This window comes from Sparus aurata, chromosome 8, assembly GCF_900880675.1.
Source record: "Sparus aurata chromosome 8, fSpaAur1.1, whole genome shotgun sequence".
NCBI classification, from domain to species: Eukaryota; Metazoa; Chordata; class Actinopteri; order Spariformes; family Sparidae; genus Sparus; species Sparus aurata.
Genome location: NC_044194.1, coordinates 28,686,346 through 28,713,657, shown reverse-complemented (window position 1 = coordinate 28,713,657; position 27,312 = coordinate 28,686,346). Strand labels below are relative to the sequence as shown.

Here is a 27,312-nt window from a genome sequence, read left to right as displayed (position 1 = left end):
ATAAACCGGATGGAATGAATGTAACTAACTTAAAGCAGCCAGTACGGGTCGGAACCGGAGCAGATCCGCCGAGATGAGTTAAAACCAGAGGTGAATGCTACAGAGCCGGTTACTGTGGACGGCTGTCCTCTCTCTGTCTGTTTGATTTATTTATTTTGACTACACATAATTTACATTACATTTAGGGCATTTAGTCCTGCTAAATGCCCTAAATAATGTTAATTATCTGTAGTCAGAGTAATACAAGATGCAGGGGTGGTTCTTAATATGGGCAATGTGGCATTTGTAGAGGGCCGCAAAAAAATAAATAAATAAATCAAACAGACAGAGAGAGGCAGTGCAGTGTAAGTCAGTTACATTCATTTCATCCAGTTTATGTTTTGCTCATGTACACGTTGAGTCAGTTATGTCATGTTACTGCCCTCTGTTTAGTAAAGGCGCGTCTGCCTCCTGCTGAGAAAGTCGCACATACAGAGGCTTTGGAAGAAGGTGGAGGGTGGAGGTGGAGGGGCCGGGGGACAGGCTCACCTCTGGACCTCAGCTCTCCCTACTGGTGCAGGGGAGCAGTGAAGCAGTGATTCATCTAATAACGCACAACTAATGTGATTAGTAGACCGAAGTCAGTCACAACACAAGCTGCTTCCAAATAAAGCTCATTTCATTCATAATAATATTGTGAACATTAGTTTAATAAAATGTTATTTTGTGCATGAGTTTTAATTTCTGTGTGTGCGTGCGTGCGTGTGAAGGGCGGTGCTGGAATGTGTGTGTTGAGGATGAAAGCAACGAGGGACTTTGAATCAAAGCAACAGTTGTGACGCAGTTCTAAATGACTGACTACTGAAGCTTGATGATTACTGCTTATAAATATATATCTTAGAAGTGATCCAGAGAAGTTACCAGTCTTCAACCATTGTGATACAGGTGAGTAACTCCTTCTTTTCTGTTTCAGGAGTCAGAAAGTTGACATGAATTGATAATATTAAGAATGGTTTAGTTATTTGCAGGCAATCAGACCTCAGAGAGAGAATCTGTATGCTTATTTAAAGTTGACTGATCTCAAATTTAACAACTTTGTACTCAACATTAACATTCAGTGGAATTTCCCTTATTTTTTTGGTCAACATGTTTTGTCTAATCTAATTGGTGACAGGGTAGAAACCACTGGATGGTAGCAAAATAAATATACACTATCTGTAGCACAATATCTGAATAATGGTTATGGTCCTTCACAGGGAATGAAAGTAACCTTTCCTTTTTCTTCTTTTCTCCTGTTTTGTTTCAGCAGTCTCAGGGAGTACAAAAAACATCTGTCAAAGACAAACAAAATCGTTCAAGTAAAAAAAGAATCCTTCAAGTACAAAAAACTGTCACGTGACTTCTGGCACTAATTTTCCGCCTTGCAGATTCACACACAAATGCCAGTAAACTTTCGAGCTAATGTCCTGTAATTTGCACTCCACAACAGCAGGTGGCGTTGTTGAGTCAATTTAAAGCTGCCAAGACGATGTTGTTTTTCCCCCCATCAAATCTTTATTCAAGGTCGCCAACAGGAGCTACCATTGTGGGGATTCAACTTGCCACCTTTGACTCGGAATCGCACGGATACCTGCTCAGAATGAGAAACGCAAGTTTTGGGATAAAATTTAACACAATAAGGTAAGTTTGTGGTTGTTAGCTTATGGTACCACAGGAGCTAACCTAGCTTACACCGATTAGGCTAACTTAACTTTTTATTCTGTTTCTAACTTAAATTAAACTATGGCCACATATACTTGATACACTTGATATTTATGATAAACACACACCCTGCTTTCGCTGCTTCAGATTGAAAGGTTTGATGTAACAAAGTAACAGGAGGCTTTTATTGTGGAGAGTTTATAGGAACTGAAATGCAGTCATTAGCGCAAACTTTGTAGCGTCGCTGCTCGTGCTAATTCACATGAAATGAGGTAAAGATTTTATCTCGCGTGCGCAACTTACTTTCTTGCACGCACCTCATACTATATGTCGTGCATGTGAGATAGTAATTCATGTGCCTTTTAAAGTAATTAAACAGCGCAGTCAGTTAAATGCAGGCTTATTATCATGGGTCGAGACTGTCTCATAATTTTATTGAATAATGAATTAATAAAAGTTAACAAAGTGTCTTAGAGAACTATGTTACAATATAAGTTGTTGAAGTAAACGGCACTTGTTTATGATTGCAATGTCCCATCATTGTTGAGTTAAAGGTCCCATATTATGGTAATTTCTGCCTCTTAACATGGTTCCTTGAAGTCTAAATGGAATGTTAGTAACATGCTTTGGTCGAAATAAGCTGAAGGATTGAGCACAGCAGGGTTCTTGAAACACCAGTTTCACAGCCCTGCTCCAGGTGGCCTGTTTCAGTGCCTTTCCCTTTAAATGCTAATGAGCTACTGCGCGCCGCCCACGGTACCGCCCACCTCTTCCTGCCTGCGGAAGACGTGAGGACGGCATCATGTGACCATGGCAACGGCGGAGTTTCAGGAAGTAATGGCCGCTGGACAACAGACTGCGGTCGGACCCAGAACAAAAGGCTCCAGAAGAAAGTAAGCAGCCAAGAATGAACATTGATGTTTCTCAGTGGTTAGTAGTTAAGTTTTTTTTACCTCGACATTACTTTTATGTAACTGCAGACTAACGAAAGTCTTACGAGCTTACTGGCCGTCTGCCCCGCATAGTTACAGATAACAGCCCCCTTCTCCTGCCTCCAGTGTTTACATCATAAAGCTAGCCAAACCTCGGCTGGTGTTTACTGCTGTCCAGTTGTTGTAACGCGGATGCAATTTAGCAATAGCCGTTACAAGACAAAGCGTAACCCCATATTATTATTTACCTTTATGTAGCCAGGTAAGTTGATTGAGAACCTGTTCTTATTTGCAGTGACGACCTGTAATTAGCTTCTGCCAGCAATTTTCAACAACTGTAGTTTTCAGTAAGCCACAGTTGCCTCCCATCACCTCTCTAACAGTAGAATTGTTTTTTAACCAGTTACAATGGTTTATAAACTTTAGTTATGTTACCAAAGAAACAATGCGACGAGATTATCGATTATAGTTTACAATGAATAATAAAAATTCTGCATAAAAGCAGGTGTTCCTGTGGCAACTGTGTACAAATGTCTACACAACCTGAGAATATCTGCTGCATGGAAATACCACAATTAAGTGTGAACACTGGGCAAACATGGTTGTCATTTTGCAGTCTATCTTTTCTCTAATCTATTGTCACTCACTTACCTTTCCTTAATTCTAGGTTACACGAAGACTACAGCAGCATCCTGAGCCACCATCATGCATGGTGGACCCTCCTGGCCTGTAACCTGTCTGCCTGAATGTATCTGCACTGCAGAATGCACTTTACATTTATCGGACAGACTATGGACCTTTACGTTTGAGGGGAATAGTGCAGTAAGCTTTTGGTCCCATAAATACTATTCATTTATCGCAAAAGTGTTATGATGAAAAGTACATAACTGATTCCTCTATCTTACATTGCTTATAGTTTATCTTTTACTTATTACCATGAAAATTACTTATCAAACAATGAAAACACAGAACAGTTAGGAAAGATGTTTTATTGTAAGAAACATCTGTAAACATGTGTTGACATGAATGAAATAATAACAAGAAAATAAATATCTGAAGTGAAACAGTTTGACTTTATATATTAACTTAAATATCAATATGAAAATAATAACAAAGAAAGTATCTAGTTGCCATAGGTGTAAACATTCAGTGCTGACTTTATATTGAATTGTGTTCAGCCAATATAGCCTACAGAAGCTTTGTAAGCTGGTGCTGGGGCTCTCTGGCGTGGAGAGTGAGAGTTGTGCTGCCTGTCTGCGTGGTCTGAGAGATCTTCAGGGATTATAAGTTTCAGCAACTCGTTTACATGGGGCAGGGTCCTGGAAAACCTTCTTGAAGATCAGGTCCAACAGTGCATCACCGCAGTCTGCAGTGCAATAAACAAAAATGTATGTTTACAGGAAAATTGCAGTAGAACCAAAAAGCCTTGTGCTGCAGTGTTGTAAAGTGTATCTTATTACTTAATTACTTCTTATTTATACATTCTTATTATTATTTATTTTGAAAACATCTTAAAAGAATTCAGATTTTAAGTGCTTGTGTTTGTTTTCAACCTTTTGTGTGATGCCTGTGTGTCCATGTTTATTTTAATTTGAGAAGTTCAAATAAAAGATTGTAAAACTTACAGAATGTCATGCATGTCTTCACGGGTTTGGCTCTGCACTCTCCCTTCCTGGACTTTGGAAAGCTCAGTTTGAAAAGAGGATCTCCTGATGATGTGGTGGCTTGTCCTCTATCAGCATTCTCATTGTAATGCAGTGCAGCCAGGTAGTGTTTTGAACAGTAAAAAGACAATAAAACATAAAACAATTGCAAGAAATGGGCAAATGTTCTCAACAAGTAATCACAGGAGTAACACATGACAGCACTGTTACAGTATAATTCAAGCACTAAAGGCTGCATCGCGTTACGTTACTCTAACCTGACCTCTTTATTTCTGTAACGAGTGATCTAACAATTCCAAACCAGTGATCAGATTAAAGTTATTTATTCAAGTCACTGTGCATTACAATTATTTTTATCATTTTCCTTAGTAAAAATATATATTCTTGCTTTCTTCTTGCGTCTCGGGGAGTGATGTCACGTACGTCTCAAGTCACGTTTTCACAATGAGGATAACTCATGTGTAACACCACGCAGCAACACAAAAATGGAGGGAGGAGAGAGATGCGCGTTTTCTAGCTGGAAATATGGTCATTATTTTGAGTTATTAAAATAAAAAAAATCAGGATTACTTGGTCAAGAGCCCAGCCCAGCCCAGCCTGTCCCGGCCGGGGATAGCGGCAGGGTCGGGCTGGGGCAGATAATCTAACGTTAAACTCTGTGTAGCATTCAGCAGTACACTCATTTTGCCCCGGCCTATGCCAACATATTCTAACTTAGAAAACGTTTTCAAATGCATTATTTCACAAAATCCTGAAAACTTAGACCCGGTGGAGGGTGTGTGTATACCGCTTTACCGACCGGGTCTCTGGGTTTGCATGTGGAGACTGTTGATCGAGAACTAGAAGCTCGCGGTTAGCATTAGCTGGTACTATGTGACGCTGCTTGGTTAGTTCGTGTAAAATTGCTAAATAACACAGCTAAATACTTGCACATGCAGACATTTACCTAGGACGCGCATTACATAATGTGCAAGATCAGAAATGTAATACACAGAATGATTCTGCTGTAGCACTAACTTGTGTGGTCAGAGAAGCTAACGTTAGCGGTTAGCTGCTAACCATACCTTGTTCTCAATGGCAAAACACACAGTACATCACACACGAGTTCAGCCTTATCTACAGGAACACACAGCACATTATTTGTATACTTACATGTCCTTGGTCTGCAAGTATTCCTTTGAGTAGACGTTAGCCGACTACTCCCGCCTTGTACTGGCTCAAGTTGGTGAAACAGTCAGCGTCAAAGTGGTTCGCACACACGAACAGTTTTTTGCCAACTTCAGCTGGGACATTGGCCTCAAAACCATAGACCCACAATAACAACCCAAATCCCAGAAAAAGTCAGTTTTTCATAATATGGGACCTTTAACACCACAACGTTCACTTCATTCAATCATTTGAGTCAGAGTGCCACTGCATCTTACTTACTATCTTGTGAGTGCAATATATTATCTCGCACGCACGACTTACTATCTCGTGCGCGCGAGATACAGTAAATTGCAGTGCGTGATAGTAACTTGCGCGTGCATTTTTACTAGTCATGTTCAGGTATACCAGTATTTTTGACCTCTCACACATTTTTCCTCTTTTCCCCTCTCTCTAGGAACTGCTTGCACAAACTATGTTAGAGAGGTTCCACACAGGGCTCCAGCATATTGTCAGTCAGCAGCCGCTTGACCTGGATTACCTTGATTTTGTGTGTTCTCAAGAGGCTGTTATTTTTAGTGCTGTCTCTGACCAGGTTCTCATCCTAAAAGCCATTGTAGATGCACTCACAGTGCTTCACAAGTTCGTTGTTGAAGAGTGAGAAAATCAGGTCCCAATAGTATTTGTGCAGGTTCATCACGGATCAGCTGGGCGTCCAAAATTTGATATTTCTCCGGATTCTCTGTTACATCTCACCAACGAAGGCCTTCCTGTGCCGTGTATTGCTAACTTGATGGGAGTGTCCACTTGCTCTATTTTCAGAAGAATGAGAGAGTTTGGCTTTTCTGTCAGAGCACTCTATAGCACCTGTTCAAATGCAGAGTTGGACTATTTGGTAACTGAAATAAAAGACAGGACAAGGCCTCATGCTGGGTACTGCTTGGTTAAGGGAAGCTTGCAGGCCAGAGGATTCAGAGTGTAGTGGGAGAAGGTGCGGGCCTCCATGCAGCATGTGGACACCAATCACAAGCTAATACGGTCTTTTGTTGCTAAATGCAACTACTTACTGCATCTTTATGTGTGAGGCTGGCGTGTTTACATGATATGTTGACACAAACAAACAGGAAACGCCAGAAGTTAAAATTGTTTAGAGCACCACAAATAATAAATGCACAAACTGTTTATTTTTTAGAGTAATAGCGGATCATGGAGTTGAGAACGTTGACATTGCACGGCTGATGTTCTCTATCTAGGAAAAATGAATGTCCAGTTTCATTGCTGGGAAGAGCATGCACAGTCAAAGGCAGGTTTTTGTCATACCTCTATATATCAAATCTATTTTTCCATAATATAAGAAAGAACAGTTTGTTTTTTGTACTTTTGATATTGTGCTCAAGTTAAACAAAGAAAATGGAAAAAATGGAACATGGACCCAATTTGATTTATATTTGATTTTTCTGATTTGTGTGACCAAGAAGTTGCTGACTTCTTTGCATTTGCACTTGATAATCTTGCAGCAAATAGGCTTGGGCGATGGTGGTACCTGATTAATATAATGAATATAAGATTGAACATCACCGTAAGTGTTTTTCCCCCACAAATTAAATTTAAATTCAAGTTTGACGTGCACGATATAGTGACTAAACAAACTAGGCTTTAATACAAGAAAAAGAAAAAGAATATTCACTAAAAGGGACAGTGTGTAATATATCAAGTATTTAGTGCCATCTAGCTGTGAGGTTCTACATTGCAACACTTCTTTGCTCACCCCTCCCTTTCTGAAGACGTTGGAGACGTTCCGAAAGCTACAGTGGCCCTGACGGAACAAGAAACTCATTTTCAAAATATGGACTCGTCGAGTATTTTTACTGATTCAAGTAATGAGATAAAGATATAGTTAGTTATTAAGGCTATAAAATTAGAGGTTATAGCTAAAAAAAAAAAACCAAAAAAAAAAACCAAAACATTAGGATCTCACAAAGAAATGATGAAATGATGAAATGAAATGATGTGCGAATAAGTAGTGATGCATTCGTTATTCATTTATTTTTCTATGTCCATGCTTTCAGAGAGCATCATCATCATCATCATCAGTAGATGCAACGGTAGTGACAGGGAGAGGAATAGGGAGAGGGAGAGGACGGAGAGGAATAGGGAGAGGGAGAGGACAGAGAGGCAGTGGATCGACGAGGCGAGGAGGGCGAGGAAGAGGAGAAGGAGAAGTAGAGGAGTCACAACCGGCACAACCGCTTTCACGACGACAAAGACGGCCAGCAGCTTCAAGAGACGATCTCGCAAGAATTGAAGATTTCCGAAGGTAGAGAAGAGAAGTGACAGAGGTACTTACAGAACAGTTCCGCAGTCAAGCTGGCTCTGAGCGAAAACACGTTTAGCCTTACTATGTAGTACCACGTAATGCTTTGTGTCCCTCTCGGCAGTCCATAGTTTTTTTATAACCGGAAAGACATGGCGGCCTCCATAGAGCTTGCCCGTGCTATGTTTATTCAGATAGGTAATTCTTCGCTCAGGAGGATAAGTCGGATTGTTGGCAGAGGTAATTGTACACCAATGAGGACTTACTTATGAACAAAGATGTTGATTTGAGTTAATAAATTACTTAAATCGTTACACACTGTCCCTTTAATAGTGATAACCATTTTTCTTTTGAAACCATTTGGTTATATCAGTGGTTAAAAAATGCTATTGTAAATTATTATGCATATATGTATGTAAACCATATCTAATCCAACTCAAACTCTCTTCCCAGAATTGAACGACTCTGGAGAGACGTGTGGTGTGCTCTGACCAGCATATACTACAGTGTGCTGCACTCACTAGAGGAGAATGGTTTGCTTGACCTGTCAAACTTTGCACACCTCTTCAGTTGTCATCAAGCATTTCAGCCCAGACTACAAGGTAGTCTTGATATCTTCAGCAGGGGATGGGATCACCTATGTAACCTAACACCCAATCAGCTATGGGAGGTGGGGATCAATCAGCATGCCATGGCAGAACCAGAAGATGCAGAAATGGATAAAAGGAAATGTCTGTGCCATTTTGTGCTTCTATTTTTTAAGTTTATGCCAGTCCAGAAAAGCACTGAACAGAGGGATGTACTATGAAGCAAGTCCAACTCAGCTTTCTTTGTCCCTGCAGGAAATAAACAAAAGTAAGGTTGTGTGTAAGCTGTGCCAGGCAGTATTAAAATAAAGGCCACATGCACATCCTCCTCTTGGTAGAGGGGCCAGTGTCACTCTGACCTGGAAAGTCCAGGTTGTGGGTGGATGGGCCGTACTTAATAATGAATTTGAAGCACGGTGTATGCTCTGCATAGGACCCTCAACTTGGGCACACTTGGTGTGAAAATGCTGGTGACACAAAATTGGAAAAACACCAGTTAGCTTCTAAAAGTCTTCAGCGAAGTGACGCTATCACACACTTTTGTACGCCATTGTCACCACTTCCCAGTCCAAGTTCTTCCAGTTTTGCTCGACCCCGTGTGCGCAAGGCATGGGTCATAATGACCGCTCACCGCTGTCAACGTTGCCTCTGATCCATGTCTCTCCGCAAGTAGTTCATTCATTTGTCACAATGGAACTTCATTCAAAGCAGAGCTCCACCAAAGAGCCTGCAATTGTTGCGGAAGGTTATCTGATGTGTTCTAAGAATTTTGGACATGTGGGGCCAACTATTTCTTTCTTAGCTGAAGACGGCAATGGGACCAAATAAATGTAAAGAGAGATATAGTGGAGTTTCATTTTCACAAGTATAATAAATTCTGTAGTCTACCCCTTACATGACCTGGCAAGTGACATTATAACAAAATGCATAAGAATAACTCCCCTGTCATGGTTGGAAAACACGAGAGGGGTCTGTCTGCAGCCTGCACGAAAGGGGCGTAACATGTAGTGGGTGTAACGTGTAAAATGAGACCCGCCAAAAGCAAGAACAAAACAAGGAAATAAAACGAGAGAGGTCTCAAAAAAGAAATAATGGCGGATCGTATCTAGACTGTAAGTGTCCTTAAATTTTATTTGGTAAATGTAACACTTATTGAATTGCTGCACATAGTTATATAATTACCTGGGGCGATAAACTAAGCAAATCGGCTATATATTTTATCCACAATATTAAATATTATCGGGCAGACAGAACGAGGCTAGCCCGTTGCTCTGTAAACTGAACAAAATAAGGTAGCAAGATAGCTTCCGTGGTGGTTATTTGCCTGTTTGGTAAATTACATGCAACGTATTTATGTATGTATTTCTATTCTAAACGATCCTAAAAGGTTGACCCAAGAAAATAAATCTAAGCTAGAAATTGTGGCTGTTGTAATTTGGCAAGAAATAACTTGGAAATTCTGACTCCGCTGTAATATTAACCCGCTAATTCAAAAACATTACTTTCAGCGTGGTCTAGTTTAGCAAATTAAAATGAGTAATGACACCATAACGGTAACTTTGATTATGATTACCAACTTGACTGTGACATTAATGCGCCATATCAGTATCACGGAGAGCTTGTCCGCAAGCATTTGTGTTGTGCCATGATTAGTTTGTCTGAGGTTGTTGTTCAAATTTACAGTCAAACACAAACCTACACAGCTTCTACAGTCACAAAAGTTAAAGTTACTTAATGAACGCACAACACTCTGAATAGATAAACAGGCCATAGCAAAGACATGGTCGTGATAACAAAGATGGTTAAACAACAGCCACTCTACCAGCATACTAAATATTATGTATAGTGAAGTGAACAAATGCAGTGCAGTGAAGGCCACGTGTATGGGTTTCCACTGAATGTTTAACCATGTGCCATCAACAACAGGTTTCTTCTCAGAGTAACAGAAATTATTTGGCCATATACTGGACCATGAGGTTGTATGACCCTTGTGGTTTTGATGAGCTGAAAACATGATGAAACAAAGAAAACACTTGTATGTTTGCTTTCAGCTCCATCCAACCATCTGCATGGATGATGAAGTACTTCTGCCGGTTTTTAAAGATGAAAAAAAAAAATGTGTTGTCTGTTTAAAAACTGGCGAGTATTCAAATATTGTGGTGCATCTGCAAACACATGAAAAGACAGCTGTTCGACATGGAGGTATGTTTTAATTTCAAATCTAGAGAAGTCCATGCAGTTGTTGTGAAATGTTGTAAATTTGATCTTTATTTACGGTAAGGAGTTTATACGTGCATCAATGTTGTAATAGTAAACACTAATTAGCTTTTCATTTTAGCACAAGTTGTTTGTAAATGTAATTTAGTTTTGTTTGTTTGTAGGTTTTAAAATGTACAAGTGCCTGCAAGGCTGTGTGAAAACACCACACTACCATTGTAAAGGACTCTATTTTATTATCCTTTGTGTTACCTTTGTATTTAACAATATTGCATATTTGTATGTATTTTGGACATTTTATTTTGAAACAAAAATCGGGACGTTACTGTGCTATGTTCGCAAGCTTTTCTGTGCGCTCCGTCTGACACTGACACTTAACGGCTCATTAACGGCTCAGAGCTGAATAGATTACCACATGAACTGAACAGTATAGTAGCTTTACCACTGCTTTAAGGTTCTGTTAATCACTCACGATTTGGTGGGAGTGTAAAGGACTCTATTTTAGTATCCTTTTTGTTGCCTTTGCATTTATCAGTATTGCATATTTGTATATATTTTGGACATTTTATTCTTGGGCTGCTACAACCATTGCTGCCATGATGGCCGTACAGTCCCAAGACGAGGCTTCCTCATTAGCCACGTTCAAACCAGTAACAATGTGTCATGACTGTAGATATATGTCCTTTTGTTATGTTCAGATTTTGGTTTTGTGTCTTGTATTCTCCTGCATTTGATTTCCATGACTTTTGTCTTGTGTCTCATGTTTTGTTTTTCCATGCCTCATGTGTCCAACTTCCCCTGTGTATTTCCCTTGTTGAATTTCCATGCCCCTCTTGTGTCTCTGGTCCTTTAAGTGTCTTAAGTTTTTTCCCCTGTCTCCCTTTGTCTGTAGTTTTGTTTCCCTCCATGTTTCTCCTCTGTGCTTTCCCTGCTCATTACCACACCTGGCCTCCTCCCTCCTCTCTCTCCTCACCTGTTCCTTGTCTGATCGTTTGTGTCTGTTTTAAGTCTCTGCTTTCCCTCCTGCCTTCCCATTGTATGTATCTGTCTGCCTCTGCTCATGCTCACGTTCATGTTCCTGTCATGTCCTTCCAGTCTCCCCATGGTATGTGTTCTTCGGATTTTGTTTCTTGCATTTTTGCCTTTTTGATTGGAACTTTGCTTTTGATTTGTACTTTGTCCTTTTTGTTTGCACTTTGTTGAGCTGTCTTAGTTGATACTTTGTACTACTTTTGTCCGTTTTGCCTAGTTTTTGGTCTTGCTCCCTTTTGGTCTTGCATCGTTCAGCTTTGGAATTAAAGCTCGCCTTTTATTTTCCCCATACCCTTGCCTCCTGTGAGTAACTGCGTTTGAGTCCACCTCCCCTTTCCATAGTCTTCACCTTTAAACCCCAACCTGACACAATGTCTTTGCTTAAGGAATTCTTTTGTTTAGATATTTTTTATTTTTAACATTTACATGTAACTTAATTTCTCACAGTTTTCATTTGAAAAATGTTTGCTTTGTCTCTCCATCTTCCATTTATACCGCAGCCTCCTCCACCCCTGCTGCCCCTAGTGCCTCTGCAGCCTTCTCCACCTCTACTGCCCCTAGTGCCTCTGCAGGCTCCTCCACCCCGGTAACTGTATTTTATCTGCGGTACCTCGATGACATCTTTGGGCTGTGGGCAGACATGGAGGCTTCTTTTAGGGATTTTGTGGCGGTGCTTAATTCCCATCATCCTCAAATTAAGTTAAAATGTAACTTGCAAAACCAACAAGTCAAGTTTCTTGATACAGTGGTGTTTTTTTACTCCCATTTTGGCCAGTGGGAACAAAAAACTTGCTACAAAGGTGTATTTTAAGGACACAGATAGGCACACACTGTTACATAAGAGCAGCTACCACCCTCAGCGTACTTATCTCAGACTTGTTAAATCACAATTAATTTGTTTTCATAGGATTGATACCTTTCCGGACGATGTAGAGGAGGCAACAAGAATCCTGTTTGCGGCATTAACACAGAGGGGATACTCCAAGCGTTTCTTACGGAATATTAAAACAGAGTTTAAGGCTATCTTAATGCATCACAGGGAACACAAGAGAGAGGGGGAGAGCCTCCCACTGATCCCTATGGTTGAAACCTTTTCACATCACCTAGGAGGTTTTAATGCCAAACTTAGGTCGAATTTCAGACGGACACAGGAATCTTGTGAACCTCTTACCAAATTCAGAATGATCAGAGCTTATAGGAGAAATAAAAACCTCAAGGACATGTTGGTTCATACAGCTGTAGATAAGATAAAAATCAAGGGATGATCCATGGCTTTTGACCCACACTCCTTTTATTTTCAACGCAGGTTCAGGGTCGGGTCATCCTATCAAACAGATAATGACAGCGCAGACTAGCAACGTGATTTATGCAATACAATGCCAGCACTGTAAGTTGAGAATCCGCATTTACGAACATCTAAATCAGATACGTAATGCTAATATGGAGACAACTTTGTATGCTCAATTCACCTTACAGGGCATTCAAAACTTCAAATACATCGGCATAGAGAGTAACCCACTGTGGAGCATAAATCGGCGTAAAAGTCAGGAGCATATCATGATTGAGAAACTGTCTACAATCACACCAAAAGGCTTAAATGAAAAACCGTAAAGTAGTTATGAGTAGTTTTGAGGATGGATGACTTGCGAGAAGGAAGCAGAGGAAGTCATCATGCCTGTCCTGGATTTAAGCCTTGTTGCTCCTCCTGCCCTGTTGGACATTATCAGCTGTAGCTGCAAAGCTGAGTTAAAGCCATGTACAACAACAAAGTGTAGCTGCGCAGCTGCAGGCCTGGCTTGCATCAGCTACTGCTTCTGCAAAGGTTATGACAGTAAATGTTGCAACCCACTCACATTCACAGCAAAACGACAAGAATGTAGAGTCTGAAGAGAAGATGATGACAGAGCATTTCTAACATAAAACTTTGGTGTACTCAACATATCTGGGTTCACATTCCTGGCAAGTACACGAAGTGGACTGAGGGGCTGCACAACTTTGATGACCACATACTAACGTTGCATCTTTGCCTCTTCTTGAGACAGCCTGTGCAGGTATTAATTTATTCTGTTTTACTATGTCCTGTTTAAATTAACTGATGAACTACTTGTTGTTTACCATGTTACGCATAAGGATCCATCACAGAGTTATTGCAGTAATATTTAAATCCCTCAAATGTAATTGTCTACCATAAATTTCTTTCAAATGTAACAGAATACAGAATAATACTGCAGTTGGAAGGGCTTTGGACACCCTTGAACGGACAAACAAGAAGTATTCAAACCATGACTCAATTCTACATGGTTATTTGCACTTTGAGGCAATGACAGCTCAGGACTACAACTACTTGTGTAAATTGTGGGTTCCATCCTCATGTTGAGATAATGGATCTACAAAAGAAGGGTGTTTTTTGTATGCCAGGTAAGTTTTGTTCCTTTCTTTTGACATTACTAATACAATAACATACTGTAACACTGATTTCAAGGAACATGTCTTACCATCTGTTTTACTGTGACACTGAAGATCCCTCACCTGAGTTTGATGGACATGTTGATGTTGAGGCATTCTGGAACTCTGTTGAAACAGAAATTGTTTGCGGAGGGTTTTTAAAAAGTAAGTTGTAGCTCTGAATGGCTATATGAAGTGAGTATTATGCAGGAATATTAAAAGAAGTGTTCATAAACACTTATCAGTCTATTGTATCTTGCAACAATTTACACGTACACTTGCATTTGTGCTCTTGTGTTTGCCACATGTTTATAATAAAACCCATTGTTTGACTATGAAGGTAATCGGGAGAATCCCTGTAAGTCACAGGTCGCACTATCAATATGGACCATCACCATCATTTAAAGTAACTATTTGTTTTCAGGCTATCATAACTGGAGACTTTCTGTCAGCATGAGAGCACAGGAAGGAGAGGCCCACCCTTTATTTTGAGGTAGAACAACCTGACCATGTTGTCTCCTTCCTGTTCTCAGTCATAAGGGAAATGCCAAGGGCGAGACAGCTGACAGATTGGGTGGCCTTCATCTTTGACGTCCTTTTGCCAGAAGTATGACATGATTGTTTTGTTGACATACATTCATTAATATTGGCACTGTGCTTCATATTGTACATACTGTTTTTTCATATCACACCTCACACTTGATAGATGATAGATTAAAGAACCTTGAAATGGAACAACACAGATGTTTAATATTAAAATCTTCCTCAATTTTTAATGCTTGTGCGGTGCTTGACAAACTCAGTTGTTCAGAGCATTCAGACCTGTGTTCGTAGAATATAACTTTTTTTTCCTTTTCCTTTTGTCAAATTTTACAGAGCCTATTGCACTCTAAGAGTGTCATAAGGGTGTGATATCAAACTAGACAAACATAATTAAAGGCTACATTCAGCTGTTTAATTTAACAAATGTCAATCACCCTGTCCAGGTGACAGTCTACACCCTGGTTGAACAGTACACCTTGACAGTGCGTGAGGCTGTGGCCAGGTTCAAAAGGGGCCCACAATATAAACCATGGTAAGATTAATATATAAAGAATTGATGATAGACATATTTCAATGTGTAATGAAATGCACAATATTTTCATCTACAATAAAGTGTATTGTAACATCGTATTGAAACCTTTTATTTAATGTTTGTTCTTTTTTTGACAGTGAATTGAAAATAATGCAAACACACTTGATGGGACATTTATCAGAGGAGGCATTGGAGAAGCTACAAGCCATTAGGCTTTGTGCTGCCAGACAAATGAATCACCCTTTGGGGATTAATAAAGTAATTCTCATCTTTGTAACTCATTCTAATGCAAGCTCTTGTAATTGACTACTTTGGCATTCATAATGGCTTGTCTTTTTACTCATTAATTATGTAGCTTATCCTCAAAATATATCAATAATGTGCAAAAGATAATTACATACAGTCTGTATATAGTAATAATAACAATATCCGACCATCAGCTCACTTTTCAAGATAATGTGAACTGCATCTACGAAAAAGGGAGACAACGGTGTGCCCTCCTCAGGAAACTGAGGAGTGACACCAGGAAGTCCACTATGTCTGTGGTCTATATGATAATAATACATAATAATTAATTGACTAAAAGTGTCCTAACCTATAACATGGTGGCAACCTCACAGGCGCAAACTGTCAACCAGGCCAGCAAGGTCACTGGACAAAAACAACTCCCACTCCAGGACTTACTCACACAGGTGACAATAATAACAATAATAAAAAGGCTGTCCAGATTTATCAGGATCTCACTCATCCCCTCTACTCAGCATTTCAGCTGCTGCAGACTGGCCATACCAATGGCCAAGAAGATTGGCTACAAAAAGTCATACATACCATTAGCTGTCGCCCTCTTCAATAAGGAACTGTTCAAATAAATGTACACACACGTTTAACACATATGACTTTAATTCACACATTTTTAACACAGGAATGTTTAGCTATCTTAATCACACCCACACAAGCACTGACATATTTATCTTTTTAATCTATTAACTCATGAATTCTTGTCAGTGTCTTAAGTGTGGTGTTTTTATTATTTGTTGTTTCTTGTGCAGAGCCAAAGAAAATTTCCATCTCATATAAGATGAATGGACAATAGTTTTCTGAGTCTAAAGTAATGTCAGCTTTTGTATTTTGCTACTTTCATATTCATAATATCCTGCTTTTTTACTTGTTTACCACTTTAAAATTAATAAATGAATAAATAATAATAGTATGCTTTTGAATTCATTTATTATAGGGCAAAGAATGCATAAGCAAAAACATTGACGTTTGTGCCACTGGACTGTGGTCAAACTGTATTAGTACCTATTTAGGCTCATATCCCTTTAAGAAGTGTGTATAGTGGGCGTTACGTGTAGCAGTGACGTGACTATACGTTACGCCTCCTACAGTTTACGCCTCTCTTTTGCAGGCTGCAGACGGATACCTATGGAAAATACTGCCTCTAGAGCCAGCTGCTCAACGAGAAAATGTCATAGCTTGATTAGCACAGCCTGACTTCATAAGACAACGAAGAAAATAATAGTATTTAAAATTTGGGGTTGGCTAATGGTTTGGATTGGATTATTAGAAATTTCATGCAGTAATGTGATGTACATGACACCAAGACGCGAGTCAACAAGACAGAAAGACAAAGTAGACCCTGCTCAACAATCTACTCACTTGAACAGCTTCAGTTGACAAGACGGTGAACACGGATGATTCCGGTAACCCTAACCCTAACCCTAACCCTAACCCCTAACCCCTAACCCTAACCCTAACCCTGCCAACCCTTAAAGAAAAGAAGCAATACAACCCAATCGAGGTAGAAACAGTCATGGCAGACAGTCAGCTCTCAAACGCATCACTGATCACATTCTCATGTCCTATTGTCTTTTTCCTCAGGTGACTGAGCCTCTTGAGCTTGTAGGCATGGACTTGGTGGGTAAACTTACACTCACAGGTGGTGGCAACCAGTACATATGTGTCATGGTTGATTATTTCACCAAATGGGCAGAGACCTACCCACTAAAGAGCAAAACAGCAGTTGAGGTGACAAATTGTATTCTTGATTTCTTTTACAAATTTGGTGCACCTAAAAGACTGCTAACAGACCAGGGCAAAGAGTTTTGCAGTAAGGTACAGTAATGATGCCTCATTTGTCCCCAGTATGCAACCACTGCTGTACTGACTTATGTCATCTTTATCCAACTAATCACTTGAAGGTCAACTATGAGCTTTGTGAAAAGCTGGGCATTGAAAGGAGCCTTTGTTCACCATATCACCCACAGACCAATGGCCTTGTGGAGGAACTTAATGGAGCAATACAGATGTATAATTTGTAGCTCTCTCAATATGACATTATGCACATGAATGTGATGCCTGCATTTCTAGGTCTCTGAACAAAATGGTCGCTGACCGTCATAAGAACTGGGGCCAGTACCTTCAATCCACAATGTTCGCCCTGAGGACCAAAAAACAGTTGATGTTTGGGAGGGAGGCGAGGTACCCCTCAGAGGTGCCACAGCACTTTGAAGTAAGATTGTTTAAAGTTCTCACCCTTTTTTTTGTGTGTGTGTGCGTGTGTCTAACCACTACACATGATTTGTCGCAGGTCAAAGAACACAAAGTCACAAGCCTCCTCAATTTGGAGGAACCCTGTGCTGGCCTTAAGAAGAGGGAGGATGTCCAACACGTTCTGGCAAATGTAAGGAAGAGTCAGGACAAGGTCCGGAAACGGAAGGAAGATAGAGGCCAGGAGGACAACTTTAAAGTCGGCGAGCTTGTCCTCCAGAAGAACATTAGGCAGGAGCAACGCAAGGGGGGCAAGCTCGAGGCAGATTTCCTTGGCCCCCTGAAAATTGTCGAACTAGAGGGGAAGAGTGCAGACCTGGTGTCCCAGAGGGGACAGCGAAAAATCAAGGTGAACATAGACCATCTGATACATTATGTCCAGCCAGAGGAGAGGGTCCCTGCCAAACTAAGAAAGGTGTTGGTTTCCTCTCCTCTGGCTGGTCCATCACATACACAACAGACACACACAAACAGCACACATGCACCCACATCCTCTGGGACACCAGGCTGCCGAAAATCCCCAGGACCTGCAAAGGATACAGAACATTGTGAGTAAAGATTCATTAAATCATGCATTCATGAATCATGTATTTCACAAATAACTGTCACTGATCTTCATCCTTGCAGTAATCAGGGACATATGGGCAGGTGGCCGTCAAGAGACACTTTGGTCCAAGGTGGGGCCATACAAAGTGTTCTCTGAAACACTGAAGCACCTGGCCCCAGGAAAGGAGTTGGAGACGGAAGTAATCTCTTGTTTTAAGTTCTCTTTTTGTTGTTTGAATATTTTTCTCTCAGTTAGCAAAGTGTAACGTCGTCACTCTTCTACTCACAGATTGTCAGTGCATATTTACTGTTGATCTGCATGAGAACAAGAACAAAAATGGTTGACTCTTTCGCCATGTCCGACATCTGGCAGGGATCCCAGAAACAGTATAAAAGAGTGAGTGCCATGTCTGCCAATTCCTATATAGTGACATTTTATACATTGAGATGTCTCTGTGTAAAATGTGTTTTTTGTTTTAAGCTGGATCTTGTCAACCACGATGTGGCAGCGGGGGCCGTATGTCATCAGGGTCACTGGACACTAGTTGTGAGTAATAGTTAACTGAGTGGATACAAATCATGTGACTATCCAGTGTAAGTGGATGGCTGTAATCATCATTTACATTTCCATAGTGAAAAGTCAACTCTAATGATGTATTCCTTGCCCTTGGATGATATTGTGGCAGCAACACAACACATTACATCATTATCTGTGTCCTGTTGTCCTTGTGAAGTTGTTTCAATACCAGTTAATTGACATTTAATTGGTGAAGATCTTAAATGGGCTGAGGTTAGAAATAATGAGCTGTGATCAATGTTTTGTCTGTGTAGAGCACTTGTTCGTAAACATTGTCCGGCAATCGGACGATGGTCCTGCACAACCTTGGACCACCCGAAGCAGCTGGACTCCATATCATGTGGTGAGTTTGTTTGCAAGGTAACAATTTGACTATGTCTGTGCCAATCCATCATCAGCATAAGTCTATTTTCTGATATTGAGCGGTCACTTTTCAGCTTGCAGAGCAGATCCTGCAAGGTGACATGCTCAATTACGCAGTGGACCAGCAGGGTGTGAACAGCATCAGGCTGGAAATGGCAACGGCCCTGTTAACAAACACTGGTTTGTACTTCTCCAGCAGATACACTGAAACATTTGTGTCTGTATTGACATTATATAAATACCTGTAATTTTTTCTGGTCTGTGTTTACAGATGACCTGTCAGACCTGTGTTGGGCTTGTGGGGAGGAGAGCTCAGGGGCTGATGTGGATGAGTGGGTAAGACAGTGAATTTTCATGTTGACCGACAACAAAATGGAAGATGGGGATCCACCCTGGATAGGTTACCTCCACAACACTGGGTGAACTCTTATCGATCACATGGTTACTGAATATGCATAGTTTCATTATACTCACTTGCATGTTTTTGCACTTCTTTGGACACTGATGCTGCTGAAGGAACACTGACAAGACTGACCCAAGCTAGGGTTTTAAACCAAGAATTTAGCTCACATTGTCACGATATCTTGAATAATGATACACAATATTGATGTGTACTCAGTGTTAGACTACTTCATTGATTGTATACACCAGGGGTACTCAAATACAAATCTTAAAGGGCCACAAAGAATTTTTTAAATGACTCAAAGGTCCATTTATTGAGGTCGGTCAGGCCACATGCAATAATACTGTAATATAAAAAAAAAAAGTCATTTTCATTCAAAACAACAAAAATACGAAAATAATAATAAAATGTAATTTCCATTTTGACATGAATTAAAATAAATAGTTGAATAAAACAAAACATGACCCCTGTCATGAATCCAAAACAAATGTATCAGGAGGGGGTTAAGAACACTTTTCTTTTTAAATATAATCACAAAGAACCACAAAAAAGAAGGGAGAGTGTATTTCTGTCCTAACATACATGCTAAAATCAAACCAAATGTCCCTTTCAGTTTAACAAAAAAATCATCACCTCCATAGATTCCTTTGGTAAACAAATACATCAAGATCTTAGGAATGAAAGTGTCATGAAAAACTATTTTACATTCAAAGTGTGTCACTGTGAAACACTGCTTAATGAGAGAAATGGCATCTTGTGTCTGCTGCCAATGCTTTGGCTCAAATGGTGTAATGGCCAGGCGGACACACTGATGCAAGTGTTCATTTGTGAGTCCACTGCAGTACTGGTTCTTCACCACGTTCATTGTTAAGAACGCAGATTCACAACGGTAGGTTGAGCCAAACATAGTGTAGAGGGAAATTAGCTGCAGTTACCATCTTTGTCCAGAAGGTGATAACGTCACACTGACTCTCTTTCAGTGCAATGTTTTCTTGCAGGTCAATTAGCTCACTTTGCAGTGAAGCAGCTGTGGCCCATGGGAAGATTTGTTGTGCTTCTGAAGAGAACTCTCTCACATTTCTGACCAGAAATGGATTGTCAATGCACAGAAGGACTTGTTTCCCCAATATGAAGTCATCAAAGCGTGTCTTGAAATTTTCAATCAGCTTCTCCACAAATTGAACATGTTGCTGATGAGCTCCTTTTTCTTTGGTCTGTTCCAAAAGTTTGGGGAAATGGAGCAATTCCTCCTATAGGTAAAAATTAAAAAGGAATAAGAGGCTCAGTTTTTTTTTGTTTTTTTTTAAAAAGGGCATGAAGTTTTAAAAATGTAATTTAAATACAGATAATGTTTGTGGTAGAAAATGTTAAACAGCCTACCTGTAGGTCACTTTTGAAGACCTCCAGTTTCCTCTGGAAAGCCCACACTGCTGACATCAGCTCACACACTGTGTTGTTCTCCCCTTGAAGCTTCAGATTTAGGTTATTCAGATGAGATGTTATGTCAGTCAAAAATGCCACAGCTGCCATCTTTTCGGGATTTTGCAGGAAATCCATGAACAGTTTTGCTTTCGCACTCTTTTGCTCTGACAGAAACACTTGTAGTTCATTCCTAATAGCCCAAAAACGCTCCAGGACCTTGCCTTTGCTCAGCCATCTGATGTTGTTGTGCAGGAGCAAATCATCAAATGCTTCATTGACCTCCGTCAGGAACGAGCGCAGCAAGCGATGCTGCAGTGCAGATGATGCTCTCAAGAAGTTTCATCACTGTTGCCATGATTTCAGAGTAGATTTCTCCAAGGCTTGCACAAAGGACAGACTGGTGAATTATGCAGTGGTAAGATATCAGGTGAGGGTGGAGAACTTTCAGGCGCTGAACCAGTCCTCTCTCTCTGCCCATCATAGCTGGAGCTCCATCAGTAGCAACTGACACAACTTTCTTCACATCTATTCCTTTTTCTTTCAGCATTTCCAGTACTGCATTGTGAATGTCTTCACCCCTTGTCTGTCCACAGAGGTTTGCCATGCCCAACACATCTTCAACAAACTCCCTTTTTGACTCTTCACGATACCTCACAAACACGATCAACTGAGCATTATCAGTGGTGTCAGTGGACTCATCCACAGCTAGGGAAATGCACTCTGCATGTTTTATTCCATCACACAGCTGCTTAACTAGATCACCAGCCAGTACTTCAGTGCGTCTGGTTGCTGTGGAATCTGAGAGGGGGATTTGTTTAATTTTAGCTGCCATTTCCTCTTTTTGTTTGCCTTCAAACATTGTGTCCATCACTTAAGTCATGCATTATTTTATTATTTCTGCATCTGAAAATGGCTTCTTGTGCTTACCCAAAATCCACGCCACTCTGAGGGAGCACTCTGTTGCTTTCTGTTGCTGGGTCATAGAAGTGGCAAGGATCCTGCTTGCAGCTTGATATGATGATATCAGTGCATTTATTTTCGTTGTTCTAACCTCAGAATTTTGAGGAAATGTCTCCTCAAAATGCCTATGTTTCGTCTCATATTGACGTTTTAAATTGGAAATCTTCGTCACAGCTATCGTCTCCTGGCATATTAAGCACATCGGACTTGTGCTGTTTGAAGGGAGAATGAATTAAAATTTTTCAGTCCATTCTTCTTTGAACTGTTGATTTTCACTGTCAACTTTCCTTTTAGCACTGAACTTGGAACACGCCATTTTCGTCCAATCGAGTCTCCTGCAGCCGGCAAAACATCAACATGCGAGCTTCTCCAAAAGCGAAAGTGAAACTTAAAAATTGTGCTCGCAGCAGTGACTGACCCAGCTGTCTGTGTGTCGTTGGCATGGAGACAAGTCCCGGTGCACACGTGCTGACCCAAACCAAAACACATGGTGAAGGAATAATTGTTCGGGGGCCACAAATAGGCGGCCGGTGGGCCGGATGCGGCCCGGGGGCCGCCTATTGAGGACCGCTGGTATACACCCTTTCCTGACTGACGCTGCCCTGTTTAGCAAAATCTGACAACTTTCTCTATTTCCCTTTCAGGTTGAGTGCACCACATGCACCATGTGGTACCACATCCAATGTGTTGGCCGTCCCTCAACTGAGGGCGACTTCTTTTGTACAGCGTGCCAATAAAAATGTGCAGCATGCACACTTGTATGTGTTCAATCAAGTTGTGATTTATTGAATGATGCTGAGTTAATATCATTGTGATTAATGCTCAAACCCGAGGGTTGCTTGCTGTATGTGGCTTAGGACAAAAAAGAAACATTAACTCACACTGAAATAGACTGAAATATCATTTGTACTGTATTTAATCATTTTTATTTAGTGATTTTGAAATCCAGGCTGCTGCTATGTGTTTAGTGCAGCCACTTTGGGTACATTTTCACAAACACAGGGAGGACTTAAGGAGGTCTGCATATATATTTCTGCAGTGGCATGCACAGACTTTTTGAAGGGCAGGGATGAAAAGAAAAAAAAGGGGCACATACAGCGTGTTCTTGCCACTGAAGAGGGCACTAAGTTCTGTGTGTTGCCGAGGGCACTTTAGACATGTTTATATGTTATACAAATAGCACATTACAATTACATTACAATTGGCTTAAAACAGACTAACTAGACAGACTACTCAAGTTAATTTGTAGTTAGGATCAGCATCCACGAGAACTGTGTAGATTCAACATTGGACTGTGAAGAACACAGAGACATGGATGTATGAAGGAAATAAAACCCTAGAGGGTCTGGGGGTCCTCCCCCAGAACATTTTCAATTAAGTAGATGTCTTTTCCTGTATTCTAGTGCATTTTAACACCAAATTAGCACCAGATAATCCAAACTGGTTCTGTGAGATATAGTTCTGGCTCAATATAGTTTAAAAAGGGGCCCAACATAAAAGTTATTGCAAAAGTAATGTTTCATAGTATTTCTTGGTCTTAATGGTCTTCTGGAGTTTAGTGTGTTTTCTTCACCCAACAGGGCTCTGTGATAAAAACACAGGGAACAATTCACATTTAAAATATTTATTTGACACCTCAAAAGAAATAAACTATGATAAAGCATGAACATACTGTAGCTTGCAAAAGTATTCAGCCCCCTTGAACTTTTCCACATTTTGTCATCTTACAACCACAAATATAAATGTATTTTAATGGGGTTTTATGTGATAGACAAAGTGGTGCATAATTGTGAAGTGGAAGGAAAATGATACATGGTTTTTAAACATTTTTAAAAATAAAAAACAGAAAAGTGTGGTGTGCAAAAGTATTCACTCCCCTGAGTCATTACTTTGTAGAACCACCTTTCCCTGCAATGACTGCTGCAAGTCTTTCGGAGTAAGTCTCTACCAGCGATGCACATATAGAGACTGAAATATTTGCCTATTCCTTCTTGCAAAATAGCTCAAGCATAGTCTGATTGGATGGAGAGTGTCTCAGAACAGCAATTTTCAAGTCTTTCCAAAGATTCTCACTTGGATTTAGGTCTGGACTTTGACTGGGCCATTCCAACACATGAATATGCTTTGATCTAAACCATTCCATTGTAACTCTGACTGTATGTTTAGGCTTGTCCTGCTGGAAGGTAAACCTCCGTCCCAGTCTCAAGTCTTTTGCAGACTCTAACAGGTTTTCTTCCAAGATTGTCCTGTATTTGGCTCCATTCATCTTCCCATCCCATGGATTGAACAGTGCTCTGTGAGATGTTCAAAGTTTGGGATATTTTTTCATATCATAACCATGCTTTAAACTTCTCCACAACTTTATCCCTGACCTGTCTGGTGTGTTCCTTGGGCTTCATGATGCTGTTTGTTCAACAATGTTCTCTAGCAAACCTCTGAGGCCTTCAGAGATCAGCTGTATTTACACTGAGATTAGATTACACACAGGTGGACTCCATTTACTAATTAGGTGACTTCTGAAGGCAATTGGTTGCACTGGATTTTATTTAAGTGTATCAGAGTAAAGTGGGGTGAATACTTTTGCACACCACACTTTTCAGTTTTCTATTTTTAAAGATGTTTGAAAATCTTGTATCATTTTCCTTCCACTTAACAATTATGCACCACTTTATGTTGGTCTAACACATGAAATCCCATTAAAATACAATTACGTTTGTGGTTGTAACGTGACAAAATGTGGAAAAGTTCAAGGGGGGTGAATACTTTTGCAAGCCACTGTATATGTTTCCAACTGAGCTGTGCACTTTGAAAGGCATTTTAAAGAAAAGCATTTTTAAAAATTAAAATAAAATAAAAAATCCCAAATGCCTGGCGGGGGGTCAACTTAAACCTGGCAGAAACCGTGATATGCAATGCTAACCCCACTTTTAATTTTATTGGCTAGCTTTAAAAAGCTGTTCCCACAAGACTTAGCTAGGCTAGCTCCTCAGCCTAGGCTTAAACATGTGATAGGGCGCGCAGGTGGTCGAATGGTTAGAGCGCATGCCATGAACGCAGCCGACCCCGGTTCGATTCCAGCTGGAGGTCCTTTGCTGCATGTCACATCCCCCTCTCTCTCCCATATTTCCTATCTGTCTACTGCTTAATAAAGGTGTCTATGCCAGAAAAAATCTTAAAAAAAAAAAAAAAAAAAAAAAAAAAAATCTCCACATCCCTCAAAAAAACAAAAAAACAAAACAAAAAAAAAAAACATGTGATAGGCATCTCTACCTAATAATAGCACTTTCAGGCTACATGCACTTATTTAGTAATGCAAAATTGGTAACATAATAGACAGCTTGCTATATTAACTACCTACCTCACACAGCAGTAGGATGCCGGGTTGCACCTCAGTCAATATTAAGTCCCCACTGACATGTGACCATTTGAGAGAGAGTGTGTCTAAAACTGAATACTTAAATGGATGGAATGGACCTATTTTAACAACGGTAATGTGTTCTTAAAACTTAAGTTACCATCTATCTAGCTGCTATCAATTTATTCCATCATTTACTAAATACAATGAATCTAACTGACCTAGCCTAAATTGTAAATTGAAAATAAAATCTAGAAAGTTTATTAGCCCATCGACCGTTTGCAAAAGAGAAATAAATAAATAGATTTTAAAAAACAGAAAATATGGGCTAATGGCCATACAAAGTGTATTGAACATAAACAGTGTTTAACTTGTTGAGACCATAAAATGACTCTGGGAAAGCTTGCATGCCTCAATTGGAATCAATATTCTCCATCAAATGGCAGCTGTTTAGTGTGTTTTTCCACCCAAGGGAGCACTTGTGTTTTACCAACCACAAGGGCACTTAAGCACGCGTTTATACCACCCAAGACTAGAGGGCAGTTTAGTGTGTTTTGCCAATGAGGAGGGCACTTAAAGACGCCCTTTTGCCACTCAAGTAGACAGATTATCATGTTTTAACCAGCCAAGAGGGCAGTTTAGTGTGTTTTGCCAACCAGGAGGGCACTTTAGCACGCGTTTTTGCCTCCCAAGAGGGCACTTTAGTATGCGTTTTTGCCACCCAAGAGGGTACTTGAGCACACGTTTTTGCCACCCAAGAGGGCACTTTAGCACACGCTGGACGCTGCGCACTCAACGCTACAGCTAACAGCGGTCTCCACGCTGCTCTCGAGCCGCTCGGCGTGAACAAATGCCTCACACTATTCCACCCACCAGCTGTATGTAAGTATAGACATTCACGACAAAGATATGAGGCCGACAACATGCACTTTTGGACAATGTATTGACAGTTGCATTTTTTGGACAGGCATCGTCGCAGTCACCTACACTGTCACTGTGTGCTCTGCAGCGCTCATCTAACAGTTGTTTGCAGGTCACAGACCCCGGCATCTCCGTGTGGAATAGTAGTGTTCAAGCCACGTCAAAACGAATATACATATACATGACTTGGATCGATGAGTAGGGCGATCGGTATGTTTTTCCTGGTTAACAGACATGGCCGAGGACCCCTCTCCAGACAGGATTCTCAAACCACACCTCCAGCACATCTGGGGCCGTCGCCAGTTAAAATAAACGCCAGTTAAACTGTCACACCTGATCATTTGTGTGTCCTTTTTTGTTTGTTTACCATGCATTATGATAGTAGCCTACTTTTGGCTTCTGAAACCAGCATAACCAATTATGAAAGTCTCTGCAGTAACGTGCATCATAAGAATTAGGTTTCAGATGCAGAATGCCATGTTGTCCTAGAGCTCATAAGCTAACTTACTGTAGCTGAACTGTTTTCTAACAGCCGCACCTTTCAGGTAAAATCGCATACTTTCAGAGGCATGAGTGACTAACTAAAGCGTAACTAAGTGTAAACTGAACTAAGTAAGGTACATATTAATTGCCGATAAACATGGCTATTTGTTAAAAAGGAAGATAATAAACAAATAAAATCATACACAGAGTAAGTGACCTACCAGAGCCACAACGTTCAGCGATATGGCAGGAACACGCCTACTCGGTGCATCGTATTTTCATTGGTCATTAAGGTCAAAGGTTAAATGATGGTAAAGTTAGCTTGAAGTAGAGGTTTTCATATCCTGTCTTCAAAACAAAAGCATTGTCACATTGTCACTGTCGCTGAGCTTTTATTTTGTAAACAACCGGAAATAACTTTACTTCGTACCGCCGCTAGTTTGCGAGTTGTATAGCAACGTCAGAAGCAAATTTTTAAATAGGCTATATTTGGACAAATTGACCACATATCTGGGATCTACGTTGTTACTTTCTCGCATTGAAATGTTTTAAAAACTTAATAAAGTGACATATTAACGGCCGTAAAACGAAAAGTGGAGTCAACCTAGACCGGAGGCGTGGATTGTGTGGGCTGCAGTTG

At 40.4% G+C, this 27,312-nt stretch overlaps 1 protein-coding gene and 1 long non-coding RNA gene across 2 annotated transcripts; both read left to right on the top strand.

Annotated features, from left to right (window-relative positions):
• The first annotated feature begins 7,528 nt into the window (after positions 1-7,528).
• Positions 7,529-8,477, top strand: LOC115586212 (uncharacterized). Its single transcript, XR_003984836.1, has 2 exons — positions 7,529-7,761; positions 8,190-8,477. It is a non-coding gene; the product is annotated as an uncharacterized LOC115586212 (long non-coding RNA).
• Positions 8,478-12,617: 4,140 nt separating this feature from the next.
• Positions 12,618-19,759, top strand: LOC115586585 (uncharacterized). Its single transcript, XM_030425732.1, has 16 exons — positions 12,618-12,959; positions 13,049-13,623; positions 13,784-13,990; positions 14,093-14,182; positions 14,551-14,624; positions 15,004-15,092; positions 15,230-15,350; positions 15,713-15,909; positions 17,463-17,604; positions 17,683-18,190; positions 18,270-18,388; positions 18,478-18,585; positions 18,670-18,735; positions 19,020-19,108; positions 19,203-19,308; positions 19,400-19,759. The coding sequence occupies exons 3-14, from the start codon at positions 13,954-13,956 to the stop codon at positions 19,032-19,034; spliced, it is 1,566 nt and encodes a 521-aa protein (XP_030281592.1). The 5' UTR covers positions 12,618-12,959; positions 13,049-13,623; positions 13,784-13,953; the 3' UTR covers positions 19,035-19,108; positions 19,203-19,308; positions 19,400-19,759.
• The last annotated feature ends 7,553 nt before the right edge of the window (positions 19,760-27,312 follow it).